This window comes from Stenella coeruleoalba (assembly GCF_951394435.1).
Source record: "Stenella coeruleoalba genome assembly, chromosome: 2".
NCBI lineage: Eukaryota > Metazoa > Chordata > Mammalia > Artiodactyla > Delphinidae > Stenella > Stenella coeruleoalba.
In genome coordinates, this window is record NC_137147.1 from 37,077,826 (window position 1) to 37,097,312 (window position 19,487).

The following is a 19,487-nucleotide window of genomic DNA, read 5'->3' on the forward strand; positions in this document are numbered from 1 at the left end:
TGCCCTTACGGGCTTATGTTTCATCCCTTCATTCAGCAAGTAGATGCTAGACCCTTGAGTAGATGCTAGATGCCTTAAGACATTATCTGCCCCTTGAGGAGCTTGCAGTTAGGAGAAAAACAAATAAACAAATACAACACACTATGCATGCTTTAGCAAGCATGTTTGCTGGGCCCAGTGAGTGCTCTAAGTCAGTTGAGGGAGGAATTGAATCTAATCTATAACCAAATGATAAAATCCAAGGCAGTAAGCACATTAAACACATCAATAAAGAGGTGGGAGTAGGGATTTAATAAAGAAAGCATCCCTAAGAGTTAAGTTATTCTATCTTTTATTGAAAAAAGTATAAATATCAAGAGATACATAAAATGATACTGGCTGGATATCTCTCTTTTAAATTTTCTCATTGTATATGAGGCTACGCATAATGATTAAATGTGTTAACAAAATTGTGTCAAAAGATAATTCCCTTATTCAAGTATAACTGCGGTATTTGGTTTGCATAAATAATCATGATGGGGATTTCCCTGGTGGTCCAGTGGTTAAGAATACGCCTTCCAATGCAGGGGACGCAGGTTCAATCCCCAATCGGTGAACTAAGATCCCACATGCCTCAGGGCAACTGAGCCCGTGCGCCCCACAACTACTGAGCCTGCATGCTCTAGAGCCTGCTCACCGCAAAAGCCCGCACACTGCAATAAAAGATCCTGCATGCCACAATGAAGATCCCGCGTGCTGCAACTAAGACCTGACGCTGCCAAGTTAATTAATTAAAAAAATAAAAACTAAAAAAAAGGTCCCCCCCTCTTTAAAAGAAAAAATCATCATGTATTTCATGTTTTTGAGCTATTATTTAAGCTATGTAAAATGAATTATGGGCAATCATTTATAAAGTGGAAATTTGTTTTCATTAAATTGTCTTTTCCACTAGTTGCCTAGTTATTTTCACATACTAAAATAGAGAAAATAGTTTACAATAATAATAAAGACTTGGTGAATCACAATGAAAGAAGTATTAAAAGAAATCACAGAAATAGGGAATAGAGCACAGCATGGGGGGAAAATGAAGAAATTTTGAAAAGATAATGAAAAGACAAAAAGGTTCTTTCCTTTTCGAACAAAAAAAGGGGGAGGGAAGGAGGGAGAAAAAACAGAGATGGGGGAAAGTTAAACAAGCAGAATTATTAACAAGCAACATGAAGCCAAACTAATGACAAACCTGATATACAAAACATGGAATCATTAGGCTAACTGTGCACTTGGGAATATCACATAATTAACTCTTATAAAAACAACTGAGGTCCAAAAAGGCTAGAAACCAGTAGCAACAAGCACACCTAGCACCCAGATCTTGGTTTCTAATACCATTCTCCAGTAAAAGGAACCAGGGCTCTTGGAGGAATGGTTGATCCAAGACTACAGTAGGAAGTATACAAGATGAGCCTGGAGCATCTTGTAGTGCCAAAACAAACAAGCCAACCCCACACTGAGGATATGTCAAAGGAGCACAGGAGCCGACTAAAACAGCTCTCAATAGCCAAAACTCGGAGGTATAAAAAAGATTTTTTTTAATTTGAGCTATAAAATAAACAAAGTAGCATTGGATTAGAACCCAAAGTATAAAAAAAAATCCATGAATCTACACGGATACAAATAAACAGTTGGATAAGTAAATAAATGGAGGAGAATAGACAAATCTCCTGTGCAGAATTCCGAACAATTTATCCCTCAAGGAGAGTGAGCGTAACTCTCCTAAGTGTGGGCTGTGCATAGTGACTTCCCTCCAAAGAGTACAGTATGGAAAGGGGGAAACAAAGAGTAACTTCACAGTGGGGAAACCTGACAAACACTATCTCAGCCAGGCGATCAACGTCAACATCAACAGTGATGTCAAGTTGGCATTAAGAGAAAAAGCATAACACAAATTCCAGCATCTACAAAATACCTGACCAGTAATACTCAAAACTGTCAAGCCATCAAAAACAAAAAAAAATGGTCTGAGAAACTGTCACAGTCAAGAGGAGCCCAAGGAGACATGATGACTAGATGTAATGTATCCTGGATGGGATCCTGAAGAGAAAAGGGGCATAGGGGAAAACAAAGAAAATGTGAATTTTATTATATCAATACTGGTTCATTAATATAAGATGCATTAATGTAAGATGCTAACAATAAGGAAAATTGGGTGTGGGGTATCTAGGAACCTACTGTACTGTCTTCCCAATTTTCCTATAAATCTAAAACTGTCCTAAAAAATAAAGTATATCTAAAAATTTTGTTATTATTTTTAACAATAAATGCTGCAACATGGATGAACTTTGAACATTCTGCTAATTTAAAGAAGCCAGGGACTTCGCTGGTGGTGCAGTGGTTAAGAGTCCACCCGCCATTGCAGGGGACATGGGATCGAACCCTGGTCTGGGAAGATCCCACATGCTGTGGAACAACTAAGCCCGTGCGCCACAACTACTGAGCCTGCGTGCCACAACTACTGAAGCCCACATGCCTAGATCCCGTGCTCTGCAACAAAGAGAAGTAACCGCAGTGGGAAGCCCGCGCACCGCAACGAAGAGCAGCTCCCGCTCACGCAACTAGGGAAAGCCCGCGTGCAGCAACAAAGACCCAACTCAGCCAAAAGTAAATAAATAAATTTATTTAAAAAAAAAAAAAAAACAACCCACTCACAAAAGACCACATATTGTATGATTCCGTTCATGTTAAATTTCCAGAATTGGCAAATCTATAGAGACAGAAAGTAAATTAGTGGTTGCCTAGGGCTGTGGAGGGGGATGGGGGATGGGGGATGGGGGGAATGGGGAGGGACTGATAATGGGCTCGGGGTTTATTCTGGGGGGTCATGAAAATGTTCTAAATTTGATGATGATGATGGTGGCAAAATTCTGTGAATATACTAAAAACCATTCAATTGTACAATTAAATAGGTAAACTGTATGGTATGTGAATTATATCTCAATACAGCTATTTAAAACCAGAAAGGTTAAGTGACAAAGCGACAGTCAATCAGTCAGTGGTGTGCTCACACCAGCTTGAGAGAGCTGATTGCTTAACAACTGACTTATGAAATTGATGAAAATTTAACATAGTCAGCATTAAAAGTTAAATTCTGGGGCTTCCCTGGTGGCACAGTGGTTGAGAGTCCGCCTGCCGATGCAGGGCACACGGGTTCATACCCCGGTCCAGGAAGATTCCACATGCCGCGGAGCGGCTGGGCCCGTGAGCCATGCTGCTGAGCCTGCACGTCCGGAGCCTGTGCTCCGCAACGGGAGAGGCTGCAACAGTGAGAGCCCCACGTACCGCAAAAAAAAAAAAATTTAAATTCTATAAATGCACAATTACATAAATTATATTAAAACAAAGGTAACAAATACTTAAAACTCATCACTTCCCAAGTATTTCACTGCATTTTACTACTATCCACACCTCTAAGGTTATGTCTATTGTATCTGTATGATAGAAATAATATATAATGGTGTGCTACTGTGCCTATTTTCCCAATGTATTCAGTGACTTGACACTGGTGGCAAGATTTATACCACAGAAAATCAGCAGATGAGGGCTTGATTTGCTGTTCTGTTGAGTGCCAAGAAAAGGATGGAGATATTGTTAACAATGCAGGTTAATCTTAAAAGTGTGTCCTGTCTATAGCTGTCAAATTGTGAGTGGAACAAAAATCGAATTCTTCCAGTATTCTCCCAGCAAAGAAGTCATTCACATCACAGAAGAACAAGTGCAGCTCTGACATACCTCTTTGCTGTTACACTTACTCATTAATGCAAAGGAAGTTATCCACCAACACGCATGTCAGAACTGCACTGGTTCAGCAACTGCAACCTTAAGTTGGCTACAGATTGATACAAGAGTTTGGCAAAAATCAACGAAAGCATTTGGGGGCTATACGGAAGTTATAATAAAGTGTATCATATATTTTATTATTATTTGTAAACTCTGTGCTACACATCATTTATGTTTGTAAAATTTATAATAGACATGTATATGTACACACACACTGTTTCAGAGAGCCTAACATTAAACATTGACCTACACACCCCTGTTGTAGAGCTGAGACTAGAATTTGTATCTCTTGACCTGTTAGTTCATTATAACTTTCACTAATCCTACATGCCTTTTTTATGACCTTACTGGGTTTGGGGGTTTTTTTAAACAAGCTTTGGGTAAATTATGAAACAACACAATCCAAAGTAAAGTTCTTTTCCAGAAGAATTGAATTATTTAAATCTTAATTTTATGAAGTTAAAGTATAACCTGATAATTATCTCTTTGAATATAGCCAGTATTTAGGATTTCGCTAATGTTGTTAACAATCCAACAGAATTATTATCATTTTGGCCACTTCGTGCGGCATGCGGTGTGCAGCACGTGGGATCTTAGTCCCCCAACAAAGGATCAAACCTGCACCCATTGGAAGCGCACAATCTTAACCACTGGACCACCAGGGAAGTCCCTAACAATCCAACAAAACTGATTTAGCACAATCAATGGTAAAGCTGAGCCAGCCATAGAGAGAGAAACAGAAAAAGCAGTTTCTGTCCTCACAGAGGCTCAGCTTTAACTAGGGGGAGGGAATAGGAAAGGGGACATAGATAAACCACTCAAAGAAATATCTTACGTGAGATATTTTAGAAAAGAATAATAGAATCAAGGAGGACGAAATATAGAACACAATAAAAGAAAATTAAGACAAAGACTCAAAATTATTCCCCAAAACAGCACCGATTGGTTGCAGCTGTGACATCCTCCCTGTAATTACTGAGGTTAACTCACTGGCAGGAATTCTTAATTTCATGAAACTTAATAAAGGGTTTAAAGTTAAACCCTTCAGGACTAAAATATAATGCTGTTACGTTTGTTCATATGTGGGTACTGTTTTCAAATCCACTTCACACTGGACATTGCTTTACAAAGAAAGAAGCTTCTTTACCTTCCGGTTCCAGCATTTTGGGGATTTTTAATTCTCTTTCTGCAATCCTGAAGGCCTCTTTCAGATTGTCTCTGTTGGATCTATGCTTGACACTCTTCATGTCGATCAGGTCTGGTCGCAAGCCATGAATGACAGCCAAAAAAGCCATCCCATTTCTCCAGCTTGCCTTAAAATCTGTCACACTGACAGACTCAAACCTATGACGAAAGAAGAAAAACACGATAAACACTATCTAAAAGACTATATCAGAGCACCTCCACTCTATTCATCAGGAATTAAAACTAATTTCTGCCAATCACATAAATCGAATCAATCCTTCTAGGAAAATATTTTATTTGAACCATGGGGTCAAATTAAAGTAAAATGCCAAGTGTGACGAGGCTCACGACACTCCGGGGCACTGCTTCTCAAAGCGTGGCCCCGGCAGCAGCAGCGTCACGTGGCTGTAGGTGCTCGAAATGCAAATTCTCAGGCCCAACCCCAGGTCCACTGAATCACACTCTGGAAATGCACCTGAAATCTGTCTTACGAGCCCTTCACGTGACAATTCTCACTCAAGTTTAATGCTCTTCATTCAGCAATCCGTTGGCTCAAGACTAAGCTGGGCCTCTACAAATGTTTAAATTCCTTTCACTAGAGGGACTAATTTTATTTCTCACTGGAAACAATTAAATGATACATTGTGCCAAGTCAGTGGCCAATAGTTCATTGGATAGATAGACCTCGTCACTCCTCTGCTTAGAACCGGCCATCAGGAATGAATGCATAAACAAAATGTGGTGTGTTCATACAATAAAATATCATTCAGCCCTAAAAAGTAAGGAAATTCTGAGATATGCTACAACAAGGATGAAACTTAAAGATATTATGCTGAATGAAATGAGCCAGTCACAAATGGACAAATGTTAAATGATTACACTCTCTTAAGGTACCAAACAGAGTGAAATTCACTGATAAAGAGAGTAGACCTCTGGTGGCCAGGGGAAGGCTGAGGGGAAGGAGGAATAGGGAGGGGAGGTGTTAAACAGATACAGAGTTTCAGTTTTGCAAGATGAAAAAAGTTCTGCAGACAGATAGCAGTGATGGTTACACAACTGTGAATGTACTTAATGTCACTGAACTGTACTCTTAAAAACTGTTAAAGTGGTAAATTTTGTTACGTATATTTTATCACAATAAAAACGTTAAAGAAAACCCATCATTTCTTGTCATTATATTTAGAATAACATCTCACACTCTGGCCCACAAGGCCAGACAAGCTTTGCTTCCCGCTTACCTCTCCCATCTTTGCATCTCCCCTCTCTTACAATGCTGCAGTATGTGGCTAGACCACACTGACTCCATTTTGTCAGCTCCATCTTAGGCCCACAGTCCTACCCGCCTGTTCTCTCTGCATGACCAAGCTTTAGCCTGCTCACAAGGAATGTGCCCAAGCCAGATAAGTTCCCCATCAGCTTTTACCCTTGCCTTCATCTGATATGAAAACTGCAAGAATGCCTTTTGCTGACACAGATGGTTAATGGTCATGAGACCCCAGGGAGAGGAAAAACCCCTGGTTCCTGTTGGTGCAGACATACTTCTCCCTTCACAGTCAGATTCTGCTTTAGCTTTGGCCCCTTTAAATCTCCCTGTACCCCTTTTGAGGGCAGGGAGTACAGCTCTGAATGCCTCTGGATCCCTGTCTGCCTGATCCTGCCCATAAGTTGCCCACAATAAATTTCATAACTGCACTTTATGGAGTTGCCTGTTTCATTCTTCAGCCTTAAAGTTCCTTCTCAGTTCAGAGGATATTATTCAATATCTCCACCTTCCAACATGCAGTAACATTGGCTTCATTTCTGCTTCTCCACAGCCTTTTTAATCCTTCTGCCTGGACACTCTTTCTCCCAGAGATTCATACACCTAAAGCCTTCTCCTTCAGGTCTCAGCTCAAAGGTCTCTTCCTCAGAAAGGCGTACACACTACTATATGTAAAATAGATAACCAACAAGGACCTACTGTATAGCACAGGGAACCATATACTCAATATCTTGTAATAACCTATAATGGAAGAGAATGTAAAAAAAGAATATACATATTATATATATATGTATCACTGAATTACTTTGCTGTACATCTGAAACTAACACAACATTTGTAAATCAACTATATTTCAATAAAAATTTTTTAGAAAAAGAAAGGCACTCCATGACCACCTACTATAAGGGCACCCTCTTCCTATCCTTGACATTCTCAACCATATCATAAGTCCTTCCTAACTTTACGGCCAACTATAATTATCATATTTATTCATGTGCCTCTCCCACTAGGGTGCAAGCCCCTTGAGAACAGGGGCCCTTTCTTTCTTGCCCATCATGTTAGACTCACCCACCCTGCAAACAGTGCCTGACATAAAAAGGTGCTTAACATATATATCTCAAACCACTCAATTTGTGTTCAACAAGAGATCACTGAATATTTTGTAAAAGCATATAGTAGCCTACAAAGTGTGGGAAATATTCGAGAACAACTATAGTTTCCTTTAATATCCCATAAAAACACAAGGAAATTCAATGGACTAATTTAAGTATATATCAAAAGTATACATGATAAAAGCTACTCAAGAAATAATCTGCTTCAGATGACCTGGGCTTTCCTGGATCCCTTAGGAAAAAAGCCTAAACTATGATTATGACAAACTACATAGTAGGCAGTGACTTTCGTGTCGTTTAACAAACACTTATATGGTGCCCGTTGTGTCCAGAAACTGTTGCAAATGTTTTTTTTAAAAAAACACAATTCTTGAGGGAGGGAGACGCAAGAGGGAAGAGATATGGGAACATATGTATATGTATAACTGATTCACTTTGTTATAAAGCAGAAACTAACACACCATTGTAAAGCAATTATACCCCAATAAAGATGTGAAAAAAAAAAAAAAAACACAATTCTTGTAAAGCACATAATAACCCTATGAAGTAAGTGTTAAGTATTGTCCACGTTTTATGATTAAGGAAACTTGAACACAACGAGATTAAGTGTCTAAGCCTACCAGTTAGAAAGTGCTGGGAGCCAGAACTCAAAACCTGGTATTCCAGCTTCAGCGTGCGCGTGTAAGTACTCAACTAAATTGATGGCTATGGGGGTGGCGGTGGGGCTGAAAGCGGCGCCGGACCCGCCAGAGCGCTAAGGGGGCCAGAGTCGGCTCAGGGCCGACCAGCAGGCACCGCGCTCCATACAGCACCAGGCTGGGAACTCAGCTCTGCCCTGAGGGGCCAAAACAAGTGCCACACAGAATGTGCTGCTGCCGGGCCTTGGAGAGGGCGGGACTGGCTCCAGAGTGACTGGTAGGGTCTAGGCTCATGCAGACATCACAAATGGGGGCCCAATTCATCTCCTTCAGGAATAAAAAAAATACCACATATTTCTTACAACATAGCCTTACATCTGAGCCCTAGAGAATCACAGAATATTCCAACAAAAGTCACCCAGTAATACCACCAATGACAGCCAAAACTACAATAAACTCCTGACGAAATACTTAAGAATTACCTACTACATCTTAATACGTTTAGCGTAAGCTCTATAGTTGAAAAATAAGGACGGACATGGGGAAAAGGTAAACCTTGGTAAAATATACGGACTTTGAAAGGATTTGAAGCAAATCTGAATATGGTGTAATAATGATTTTCACACATGCTATATTTTGGATTTTAAAATTTAGGAAACTGAAGTAAAACCATCTCCAGTAAATTCAAGAAAAAGTTCATTTAATGTACTTAAAACCTGGAAGATATGCATGTATATTTGTGTCCCCTCACAGAATACAGAGGATGAATGACAACTACAGAAAGGTAAGACAGAAATTAACATCTTAGCCTTTCATTAAGAAGCAGTTACTCAGAAGCCCAACATTTGAGAGGGCTTAGCAACATGTTTACGCCCCTGTTTATCTGGACAATGCTATGATGTGACAAAGAACGCCTTTTTGAACTCTATAGGTCTTTTTGTGGCGGATCTCCTGCGTCCTAATTCCTTATTTTCCTAAACTCCATCCAAGCAGTTGGCTAAATTGAAAAAGTAAATGTATCCCAAGAACAGAAAACATTTTCCTATGTAAAAAAGAAATTATAGTGGGAGGAATTGGGAGACTGGGATTGACACGTATACATTATTGACACTATGTATAAAACAGACAACGGATGGGAACATACCGTATAGCACAGGGAACTCTACCGAGTGCACTGTGGTAACCCAAATGGGAGGGAAGTCCAAAAGTGAGGGCATAACTACATGTGTATGGCTGATTCATTTTGCTGTGCATTGGAGGCTAACATAACATTGTAAAGCAACCATACTCCAATAACAATTAATAATAAAAAATAAATTAAAAAAGAAATTATAAGCATTAACTTCCCTTTATCATCTCTTTTTTTTAAAACACCTACTCTCTTCTTTCTTTGTTTCCTAATTGAGCTACGAGTTTCTAAACAATGGGGACCATGGTCCTTCATGCAACCCTATAGAGTTCCAAGGGATAATTTTATGAGCTGGCTACTCATTCACTCATTTTTCATTCATCCACTCAACACGTTTATGGAGCACCTACCAAGAACACATATTAGGCTAAAATTAAGGGAATACACAGTCAACTAAGATAGAGTCCCGACTTTTAAAGAGCTTCTAGTATGGCAAAACTTTTCGAATCTAAATCCACCTTCCAGATGCATAGGGGAATTGTGCCTAAAGAAAAAGATATTTGAAGACTACTTTATTTGCACACAGTAATAGACCACCTATACATGGCAGTGGGAGTGAGGGAAGTTACCCAGATGACACCACCTTCCGGCCTTCAAAACCAAGTGTGGCTGAGCTCACAGAGGTCCACGTGTGGAAGAGTCAGTGTGAGAGGAAGGGGGAGAGTGAGCCTTTTCTTTTTATGACAGGGAAGTGTTCAGGTGGGTGTTACTCCTATTTGGCCTGATTTTCAGACCTGGAGGTCGGTAAGGTTGCGTTGGTGGGTACAGCTGCCCTGTGTGTCTCCTCTGGTGGAGCAAACTACTTACATGGCACATTGCTCCTGAGCCCACTGGAGAAGAGCCTTCTTTGCAGACATCTGCCATCTTGCCTGGACTTTGGAGCATTTCTTAGCTGGAGGACTTGAGGTAGGAGATGAGTCAACCACACTCACACTGTCCAGGGAAGGCTGATTGTAATTGCAAGAAAGAGTCCGGGCAAGCTCCTCAATCTAAGGAAGACATAATAATCGTTAACGTGTGTGGAATCATAGGTTAGCAGCATTGAGGCAAAACCTTCAGCCAGAACAAGACCTAAAAATTATCGTATAACAGTGACAGTTTACTCAGGGTGAATTGAGCACTGGGCAAACCTTTGAATAACGGCATTGGCCATCTGGGACTACACATTGGCTTTGGGGACTTGCTCTAACCCAAGCATACGGCGCTCCACATCAAGGGCAGGCATCCATTCGCCCCCCGCAGCATGCTTATAGAGCACTTCACTGGCGCTCCACCTCTGTCCATCAAAACTGAACTGAGGGGCTTCCCTGGTGGTGCAGTGGTTGGGTGTCTGCCTGCCGATGCAGGGGACACGGGTTCGTGCTCTGGTCCGGGAGGATCCCTCATGCCGCGGAGCGGCTGGGCTTGTGAGCCATGGCCGCTGAGCTTGCGCCTCCGGAGCCTGTGCTCCGCGGCGGGAGGGGCCACAACAGTGAGAGGCCCGCGTACCGCAAACAAAACAAAACAAAACAACAAAACAAAATAAAAAGATAAATCCAGAAATATAATAGAAGTATTATTGAAAGATGTACACTTCTTTCAATGATTGACAGACTCACCAGATAACCAATAATAGTAGGTGTGACCAATACAATGAACAAATTTGATCTGGTTGACATACCCCATTGCACCTAAAATGGCAGAATCAACATTCTTTCCCAGTGCATATAGAATATTTACCAAAATTGACCATGCTGAGCCATAAAGCAAGCCACAGCAATTTTGAAGGACTGAAATAATTCAGATTATATTTTCCAACCACACTGAAATTGAGCTAGAAATCAGTACTAGTGAAGACATAACAAACCTCCAAATATTTGGAAATTAAGCCATAGATTGTGATAGAGCCCATGGGTCAAATGAGAAATCAAAATGAAAATTTGAAAATATTTTGAACAGAACAAAAATGAAAATGTTATATTCATGGGTTAAAAGATGCATTATTTAGGGGCTTCCCTGGTGGCGCAGTGGTTGAGAGTCCGCCTGCCGATGCAGGGGACACGGGTTCGTGCCCCGGCCCGGGAAGATCCCACATGCCGCAGAGCGGCTGGGCCCGTGAGCCATGGCTGCTGAGCCTGCGCGTCCGGAGCCTGTGCTCCGCAACGGGAGAGGCCACAACAGTGAGAGGCCCGCATAGCGCAAAAAAAAAAAAAAAAAAAAAGATGCATTATTTAAAAGATGTCAGCTTTTTCCAAATGATTCTATACATTCAATCAATCCTCATTAAAATTCCAACAGGTTACGTGTGTGTAAATTAACAAGTTACTTATAAAATTTGTATGACTATCAAATCAACATGTTATCTACCTTAAGCTTACACAATGGTATATGTCAATTATATCTCAAAAATATATATACACGGAAATACAAAGAGCAAAGAAGCCAAGATAATCTTGAAGAACGAGCTGGAAAACCACAATATCAGATATCAAGACTGACTGTACAGCTACAGAAATTAATGTAGTATAGTATTGGTACAAGGATAAATAATGGGACAGAACAGACAATCTGAAAATGGAGCCATACCTATATGACTACTTGATTTATGAAGGTGATACTACAGTGCAGTAGGAAAATGATGGTCTCTTCAATTATTACTGTTGGATCAACTGGATAGCCATATGGAAAAAAAAAACTTAATTGCCTTAACATAACATACTCAAACAAATCAATTCATTCTTGAAAGATTGTAGAGCTAAAAGTAAACTGTGAAATGATTAAGCTTTTAGAAATGTGCTGTCCAATATGATAGCCACTAGCCACATGTGGCTATTTAAATTTAAATTAAGTAAACTTTAAAATTTAGTTCCTCAGTCATACTAGTCACATGTCAAGTGTTCAATAGCCACAAGTGGCTAGTGGCTACTGTTCTGTCCAGTGCAGGTACAGAACATTTCCATCACTGCAGAAAGTCCTATTGGACAGAACTATTCTAGAAAATAACATAAGAGAATATCTCCATGGTACTGGCAAAGGGAAAGGATTCTTTAAAGGACATAAAAAGTACTAGCCACCAAAAAAAAAAAGCTGATAAATGTGAACTACATTAAAATTATGAATGTCTGTTCATTAAAGATTTGAGAAAGCAAGCCACAGAGTCAGAGAAGATATTTGCAATTTATATATACCCAACAAAGGACTTGTACCCAGAATACATTTTAAAACTTCTAAAAATCATTATACACAACAGCATAGCTAAAATAAAAGTTTTTAATGCCAAGTATTAGCAAGGATTGGAGCAAGCAACTCTTAAACTCTGGTAACAGTGTAAATCACAACAAGTTTGAAAAACTGTTTGGCAGTATCTACTAAAGCTGAAGATCACATGCCCTGCAGCCCGGCAGTTCCAGTCCTAGATAAATATGCAACAGAAGTAAGGGCTTGTACCACCAAAGGGCAGATACAAGAATGTTTTTAGCAGCTTTATTCATAAGAGCTTAAAATTGGCAGCAAAAGAAATGTCCGTCAACAGTAGAATGGTAAATAAGTTCTGGTATATTCATGCAATGGTATATTCATATACAGCAATGGAAAAGAAAGACCCACTGATACCTGCCTCAAGAGGATGAATCTCACAGACATGATGTTAAGTGAAATAAGTCAGGTATAGTGTATGCAAAATAATTCAGTTATAATTCTGTTTATATGGAGTTTAAAATGCTAAACTAACCAATGATAAAGATCAAAGTAGCGGTTATCTTTAGGGAAGGAGGGCAGGGACTGGGAGAAAGACCTGGGGGCTCTGGGATGCTGGCAATATTCTATCATCTTATCTTCAGTTAAATGGTGGTTACGTGGATGTGTTTAATTTCCAAAAATTCATCAAGCTCTACATTTAAGATTTGTGCAGTTTTCTCTGTGTGTTGTATACTTTTGACAAAAGTTTATTTACAATATTAAAACAAAACTTTAAATTGATTCTTTTTTTTTTAAATTTATTTATTTTATTTATTTTTGGCTGTGTTGGGTCTTCGTTGCTGCCTGCGGACTTTCTCTAGCTGCGGCGAGCGGGGGCTACTCTTCATTTAGGCGCGCAGGCTTCTCATTGCAGTGGCTTCTCTTGTTGTGGAGCACGGGCTCTAGGCACGTGGGCTTCAGTAGTTGTCACATGCGGGTTCAGTAGTTGTGGCTCGCGGGCTCTAGAGCGCAGGCTCAGTAGTTGTGGCGAATGGGCTTAGTTGCTCCGCGGCACGTGGGATCTTCCCAGACCGGGACACAAACCCGTGTCCCCTGCATTGGCAGGCGGACTCTCAACCACTGTGCCACCAGGGAAGCCCCTGAACATATAAGTTTTTAAGTAGCTACAGAAAATACGCACTAATTCAAAATCCCAGGCCTGAAAGAATGTATTTATCAGCCATAAGTGTCATAAAGTCAGGACTATAACCTACTTATTCCCTGTTATTTTCTTTCTTTCTTTTTGTTTTTTTTGGCTGCGTTGGGTCTTCATTGCTGTGTGCGGGCTTTCTCTAGTTGCAGTGAGCGAGGGCTACTCTTCGTTGCAGTGCACGGGCTTCTCGTTTCAGTGGCTTCTCTTGTTGCACAGCATGGGCTCTAGGTGTGTGGGCTTCAGTAGTTTCAGCACATGGGCTCAGTAGTTGCGGCACACGGGGCCCAGAGTGCGAAGGCTTCATTAGCTGCAGCGTGTGGGGCTCAGCAGTTACAGCGCACGGGCTCTAGAGCACAGGCTCAGTAGCTATGGCGCACAGGCTTAGTTGCTCCACGGCATGTGGGATCTTCCAGACCAGGGATTGAACCCGTGTCCCCTACATTGGCAGGTGGATACTTAACCACTGTGCCACCAGGGAAGTGCGCCCTGTTATTTTCTTACTGTCCCAGCACAACAGTTAGCACAAAGTAGGTGCTCAAAAATATTTGTGGAATGAAATGAAAGCTATGAGTCAGTCTTGGGACAGAGCTAGATGTTGCAGGATTATTAGATTAGACAAGGGACCTCAAAAATAGGGAGATTTAACCAAGTTTAATGGGTTAATTTTCAAGAATTTACTCCAGAAGCTTCCTATTCTCTCTTCTGACAGAGTAAATAAACAATAATAAGCAAAAATTTACCATGGCAAGTTCTATTCAGACTGGTGCTGATACCATGGATATTTCAGGACATCATGATAATTCAGCATTCAATTTTCAGTTGAAGAATAACATAAGTGGCAAAGGGTCTGCTATATATTTTCCACCTGACAAGACTTCCAGAGGGTCCTATTTCTGGAAGAAGCTCTAGCATCAAGTCACACTTATTGCATTACACTTATTTCATACTGTGGTAATTAGAACAGGAATACTTTTCATATCATCAAACTACTTACATGAAAGTGCAGTATAATTGTCCAAATTAGGCCAAGAATAATGGATGGGTTTCCATCTATAATATCGGTAACGTGGATGTTTATTAGTTTGATCTGGAAAAAAAAGAAATGCATGTTAAAAGGAGAAAATATTTCACAGCATTTATCTCCCCAATGAATTTTCATGTGAATTTCATACTCACTGATCGGTTTTTTAGGAATCTCAGGGCATGTTCTATATTGCTTCTACACTGGAATGTATTAGATCCTTTATCTCGAGGCTATGAAATTCAAGCAAAATATATTACTCACAAATGTGATTTTTTTTTTTTTTAAATCCACAAAATTTCTTAATGTTGTTTTAAAAGCTTACCAACTGTTGTCCTGAGAGTACTTCCAGCAGGTCCAGGAGGACATGCCCCTTTTTAATGTCTGCGAATAGGTCCGATACAACTGAGGGAGGGGTGTGCTACAAAAGGTCACAAGAAAAGTAATCATTGAAACTTTGGTCCAAAAACACGATAACTTTTAAGAATCTCATACATGTGCTTTTGCATCTTTGCACAAGCTAAGATTCAGTCGTGATTTTCTTCTTAATTAACAGAATGTAGAAAACACACAAAGTTCCATATCAAAACATGATAAGGAAAGTAGTGAATTTATCTCACAGCAAATTTCCAGTGACACAACACTCTTTCAGCTTTCACTGAGGGCTTAAAACTTGTGCAGTGAAGTGGCATTCATGACGCTCAGAATCAGCCAATAGTGACCCCTTTGGGGAGATTACATGTCCAGAGTAACCTGTTAATGAATTTCCTCTTTTTAGAATGACAAGCACTGTGCTGGGATGGGTAGCCTGGGTGAAGAGGCTCACTCATTTTGTATCTAGGTTATTCCGGGCACCTGGATCACTGAAGGCCAGGATAGCACAGAGATTAAGATCAAGGCCTCTGGGTCCAGACTGCCTGGGTTTGCATCCCAGCACGATCACTTGTAAGCTGTGGGACCTTGCAGAAGTCAGACAACGTCTCTGTACCTTAGTTTCCTTGTTCTCTAAACACAAACAATACTATCTGTCTCAGGATGTTGTGAAGTCACTGAAACATAACGAGTGGTCAGTACATTTAAAGTACTTACAACAGTGTCTAACATAACACTCAACATATATGACTTCTTACAATTTCATTTGATAAAAGAGATGTTACTGCTTTAAATATTTTCTAGCACTGTCTCCCATATCCTTAACAAAAATGCCCCCTTTTCGTGTTGGAAAAGAATAACAGATACATCAAAACAAGATCAAGGTGACATTCAGCACATTTTTTCAACCTTTTACATGTCACCAGTGCCATTTTGGGGACCAAAACTGAGGGAACAGGAGGAATCACTTAAATATATATTTATAGCTTGATTTGCTCTCTTTTTCCTCACCTTTGCCAACTGTGAGTTTACCCAGCATGTGAAGGTTTTCTTCTGAGTGTCTTCCTGTTCAGCTATTTAAAAAGGACAATAGCAGTTAGAAAACGAGAAGCCTCAGAAACCATTTGAACAAATCAACGTTTCAAAGGTCTGTCACTCTGGGTACGTGTGTGTATCTCACGATCTTATATACGTTCTAGGACTTAGTTTAAATCTCAGGTGTTTGTCCAAGAAGTGTTTTGGAAATATAGCACGTTGAAATAAGATATTTCTCAAAGCCACCGTTTAACTGCAAGAGACAACGGTTTTTAATATTTTACCGACAAAAGAATTAGCCCCTACACGACCTTGACAGTGCTGTACAAGGACCTGTGAAGAAAAAAAAAGGGGTTTCTAATCCAAATGGACTTGCAGTCTAAACCAACACCACACGGTACTTCAGATAAACCCAGAACATCTGAATACATTTCAAAGGGCTCATAAAGTTGCGGCAGTTTAGTCTTGACATTTATCATGAAGAATATATTGTCACTGAATTAACTGTCAATCAGCTGCAATTAGAATCAGAGAGACCTGAGTTCAAATCCTGCCTGTGTTACTGAGTAGCTGTGTGACGTGGGGCAGGTTCCTCGTGGAATAAGGTGAGAAGCACTCACCGCTAGAGACTGTTAGTGGTTCACTCAAAGTGAACAGACCCTTGCACCAAGGAAACACAGAAGTGCTAGCTCTCACTCTTACTAACCAGGCAGGAGTCCAGGGAAAGATCAGAACACTCGGTGTGGATCCTTCCTTCCTCCCCAGGGCAGGAGAGAGCTCCATCCCGACACCATTCTTCCCCTCACCTCTAGCCCCTCGGCTCCAGCAGACACCCTCAGCCCTGAGGCCAGGGGTTCCCCTGCACACAGGACTGTCTTTCCATTTCCCCAGATCTCCTCATCCTACTGGACAGGGGTGAGAGCAATCCAGACACCCACTCCTCCCTGTGCCTAATGCTTACAGCCTTGTTCCCACCACCTACCGCGGGCTCACCAGATCTCATCTCACTGAGCCTTTGCCCCTCACACACACACACAGTTCACACACTCAGGTCCCCCTCCGTTCTCCCTCTAATTTCCAAAAGACTCTGCACGTCCCCCAATTTTTCTCATCTCCCACCTCTCCTTAACTCCTGAAACCCTTCACTGATGCTGAAATCCATAATAGACCATCAGCGAAATCCCCTATGTGCCCACTACCCTCTTCACCTTTCTGCTCTAATTGAACCTCCGCCCTAACCCAGAACTCTGCTTCCCCCACAGCCCTCCCAAGTGACAGCATTGCTTTCTCTTACAGACCTTGGACCACTAGTTCCTTGCTCTTCGCTGCTACTTCCAGATCATTTTCCACTCTCTTTGTCCCTGAAATGCTCCAGCTTTAACTCTCATGGCATCAGACAGTCCCCACTATTACAGTCATCTACTTACCTCTGTCATTCCTCATCATTTCTCAAAGGTTTTAGTTCCTTCCCCACTGTTGCTCTTTCCAATGTGACCCCTAATTTGTCGTAATTTCAATACACATACTGGTGAAACTTCCAACCTTCTGGCCTCTCTGTTTCTTGAATTCTTCTCCAATAAATGTGTCTTCTGCTCTGCCTCAACCACTCACTGTCATGGTTATACCCTGACCTTGTCATTACTAATAACTACAACTCATGATCTTGAGTTCATGCATCCCCATCTCTGAACATCATTCCTTATCTTTTCAGTTCATTCTCACTAGTGTCTCAACTCCAACAATCCTTGGAGTCCATCAGCAACTCCAAGCCATCAATTCTGCCAGTTTTACACTGTCCCTCGCCCCCTTGGTCTCCTTCCTTTCATCCTTATCCATTGTAAATTCCACGATCAGTTATTACAAACATTCCCTTGCACCTCTCATTCTGCTGTGTGCTCTTCATCACCACTCTCTGCTCACTCATACCTGCACGCATGCTGCTGAATGTGGCTGGAAGGAAATCCGTAACTGCTGATCAGTCTCATCGTGACCGCCAAGTAGGCCCTCAATGCTGCCTGGAAATCATAATACACTGCCCTCTCCCACTCCTCTAGACAGCAATTTCACACCCTCTCCTTCTTTCTCAAACTCCCAACGCCTCCCCTCCCATCCTTACTCTCAGCTGAGACCTTGCTTCCCCAGGACACTTAGGGATCATCTACTCCCTTGTCTAGTAACCTATCAAAAGGCTCTGCCTCCTGCCTGTTAGCATGGGTGAGCCAGCCTTGCTCAGACCTAAAGCCAATCCCTTCCTTCCCTCATTCACCAGGTCTCATCCCTTTGGAGCTACTCCAGGACCTTTTACTCCTTTCTCTCCTGTATTATCCTCTCCCCCACCCGAGACTATTCCCATTAGTACTGATCCATGCTATTAATTCGCCCATCTAAAACTAAAAACAAAAAACAACCCTCTCTTGACCCCATCAGGTACAGGTCCATTGTGGCAAAACTCCTCAAATAGATTTGTCTATGTTCCTGGTCTCCAGGTCCCCTCCTCCTTCTCTCTTAACTGAACCCACACCAATCATACCCTTACCATTCCGCTGAAACTACTCTTTCATCAAGGTCACCATGAATCGAGTTCATCAACGACCCCCCCAGCCCCCACTAAAACCAATGATCGATTCTCAGTCTTCATCTTTCTGGAGCAATCAGCAGCATTCAGTACAGATAATCACTCTCTCCTTCTGCTTGCAGGCCCCTATACTCTCTGTCTTCCTCCTCCATCACAGGTTGGCTTCTCTCTTTCTCTCACACTTCACGTCCAATGCCTCGGGAAATCCTCTTACGTCCACCTTCAAAATATATTCAGGGGGCTTCCCTGGTGGCGCAGTGGTTGAGAGTCCGCCTGCAGATGCAGGGGACACAGGTTCGTGCCCCAGTCCGGGAAGATCCCACATACCGCGGAGCAACTAAGCCCACGTGCCACAACTACTGAAGCCCGCATGCCTAGAGCCCGTGCTCCGCAACAAGAGAAGCCACCGCAATGAGAAGCTCGTGCACCAAAATGAAGAGTAGCCCCCGCTCGCCACAGCTAGAGAAAGCTCTTGCGCCCCAATGAAGATCCAAGGCAGCCAAAAATAAATAAATAAATAAAATTTTTAAAAAAAGAATTATAAAGAACCATAATTTTGTCCTATAATTCAAAATGTTACTAATGTTTTCATTGTTTGTTTCCCTAGAATCAGCAGATGATAAGACAATAAATTTTAAACATGTACTGACGCTTACCAAAAAATGTGTTGAGAGCTAACTTTGTTCCACCATAGAGAAAACTAGAGAACAAGTTTTTATGTTTCCAGGATCAAGTTACATGCGCACAAAGTACATTAATCGAGGCCACGTGTATAAGCAGGAAGGGACTATTTCATTATTACAAAAAAGCAGAAATTCAAAACAAAAAACAAAACAAACAACAAGGAAAACAAACAAAGAGGGCTCTCTTTTTTTTTTTTGCGATACGTGGGCCTCTCACTGTTGTGGCCTCTCCCA

General features: G+C 41.3%; 1 protein-coding gene across 14 annotated transcripts in view; it reads right to left on the reverse strand.

Moving 5' to 3' along the window:
- Positions 1-19,487, reverse strand: part of SYNE2 (spectrin repeat containing nuclear envelope protein 2) — a 330,405-nt gene that overhangs the window by 232,957 nt on the left and 77,961 nt on the right. For all 14 annotated transcript variants that reach the window (XM_079912180.1, XM_079912173.1, XM_079912176.1 and 11 more), the window contains exons 3-8: positions 15,972-16,033; positions 14,914-15,009; positions 14,744-14,821; positions 14,562-14,654; positions 10,006-10,187; positions 4,961-5,157 (exon numbers count right to left, since the gene is read on the reverse strand). In XM_079912180.1, coding sequence (XP_079768306.1) covers positions 4,961-5,157; positions 10,006-10,187; positions 14,562-14,654; positions 14,744-14,821; positions 14,914-15,009; positions 15,972-16,033 — 708 coding nt within the window. The remainder of the gene's footprint in view (positions 1-4,960; positions 5,158-10,005; positions 10,188-14,561; positions 14,655-14,743; positions 14,822-14,913; positions 15,010-15,971; positions 16,034-19,487) is intronic.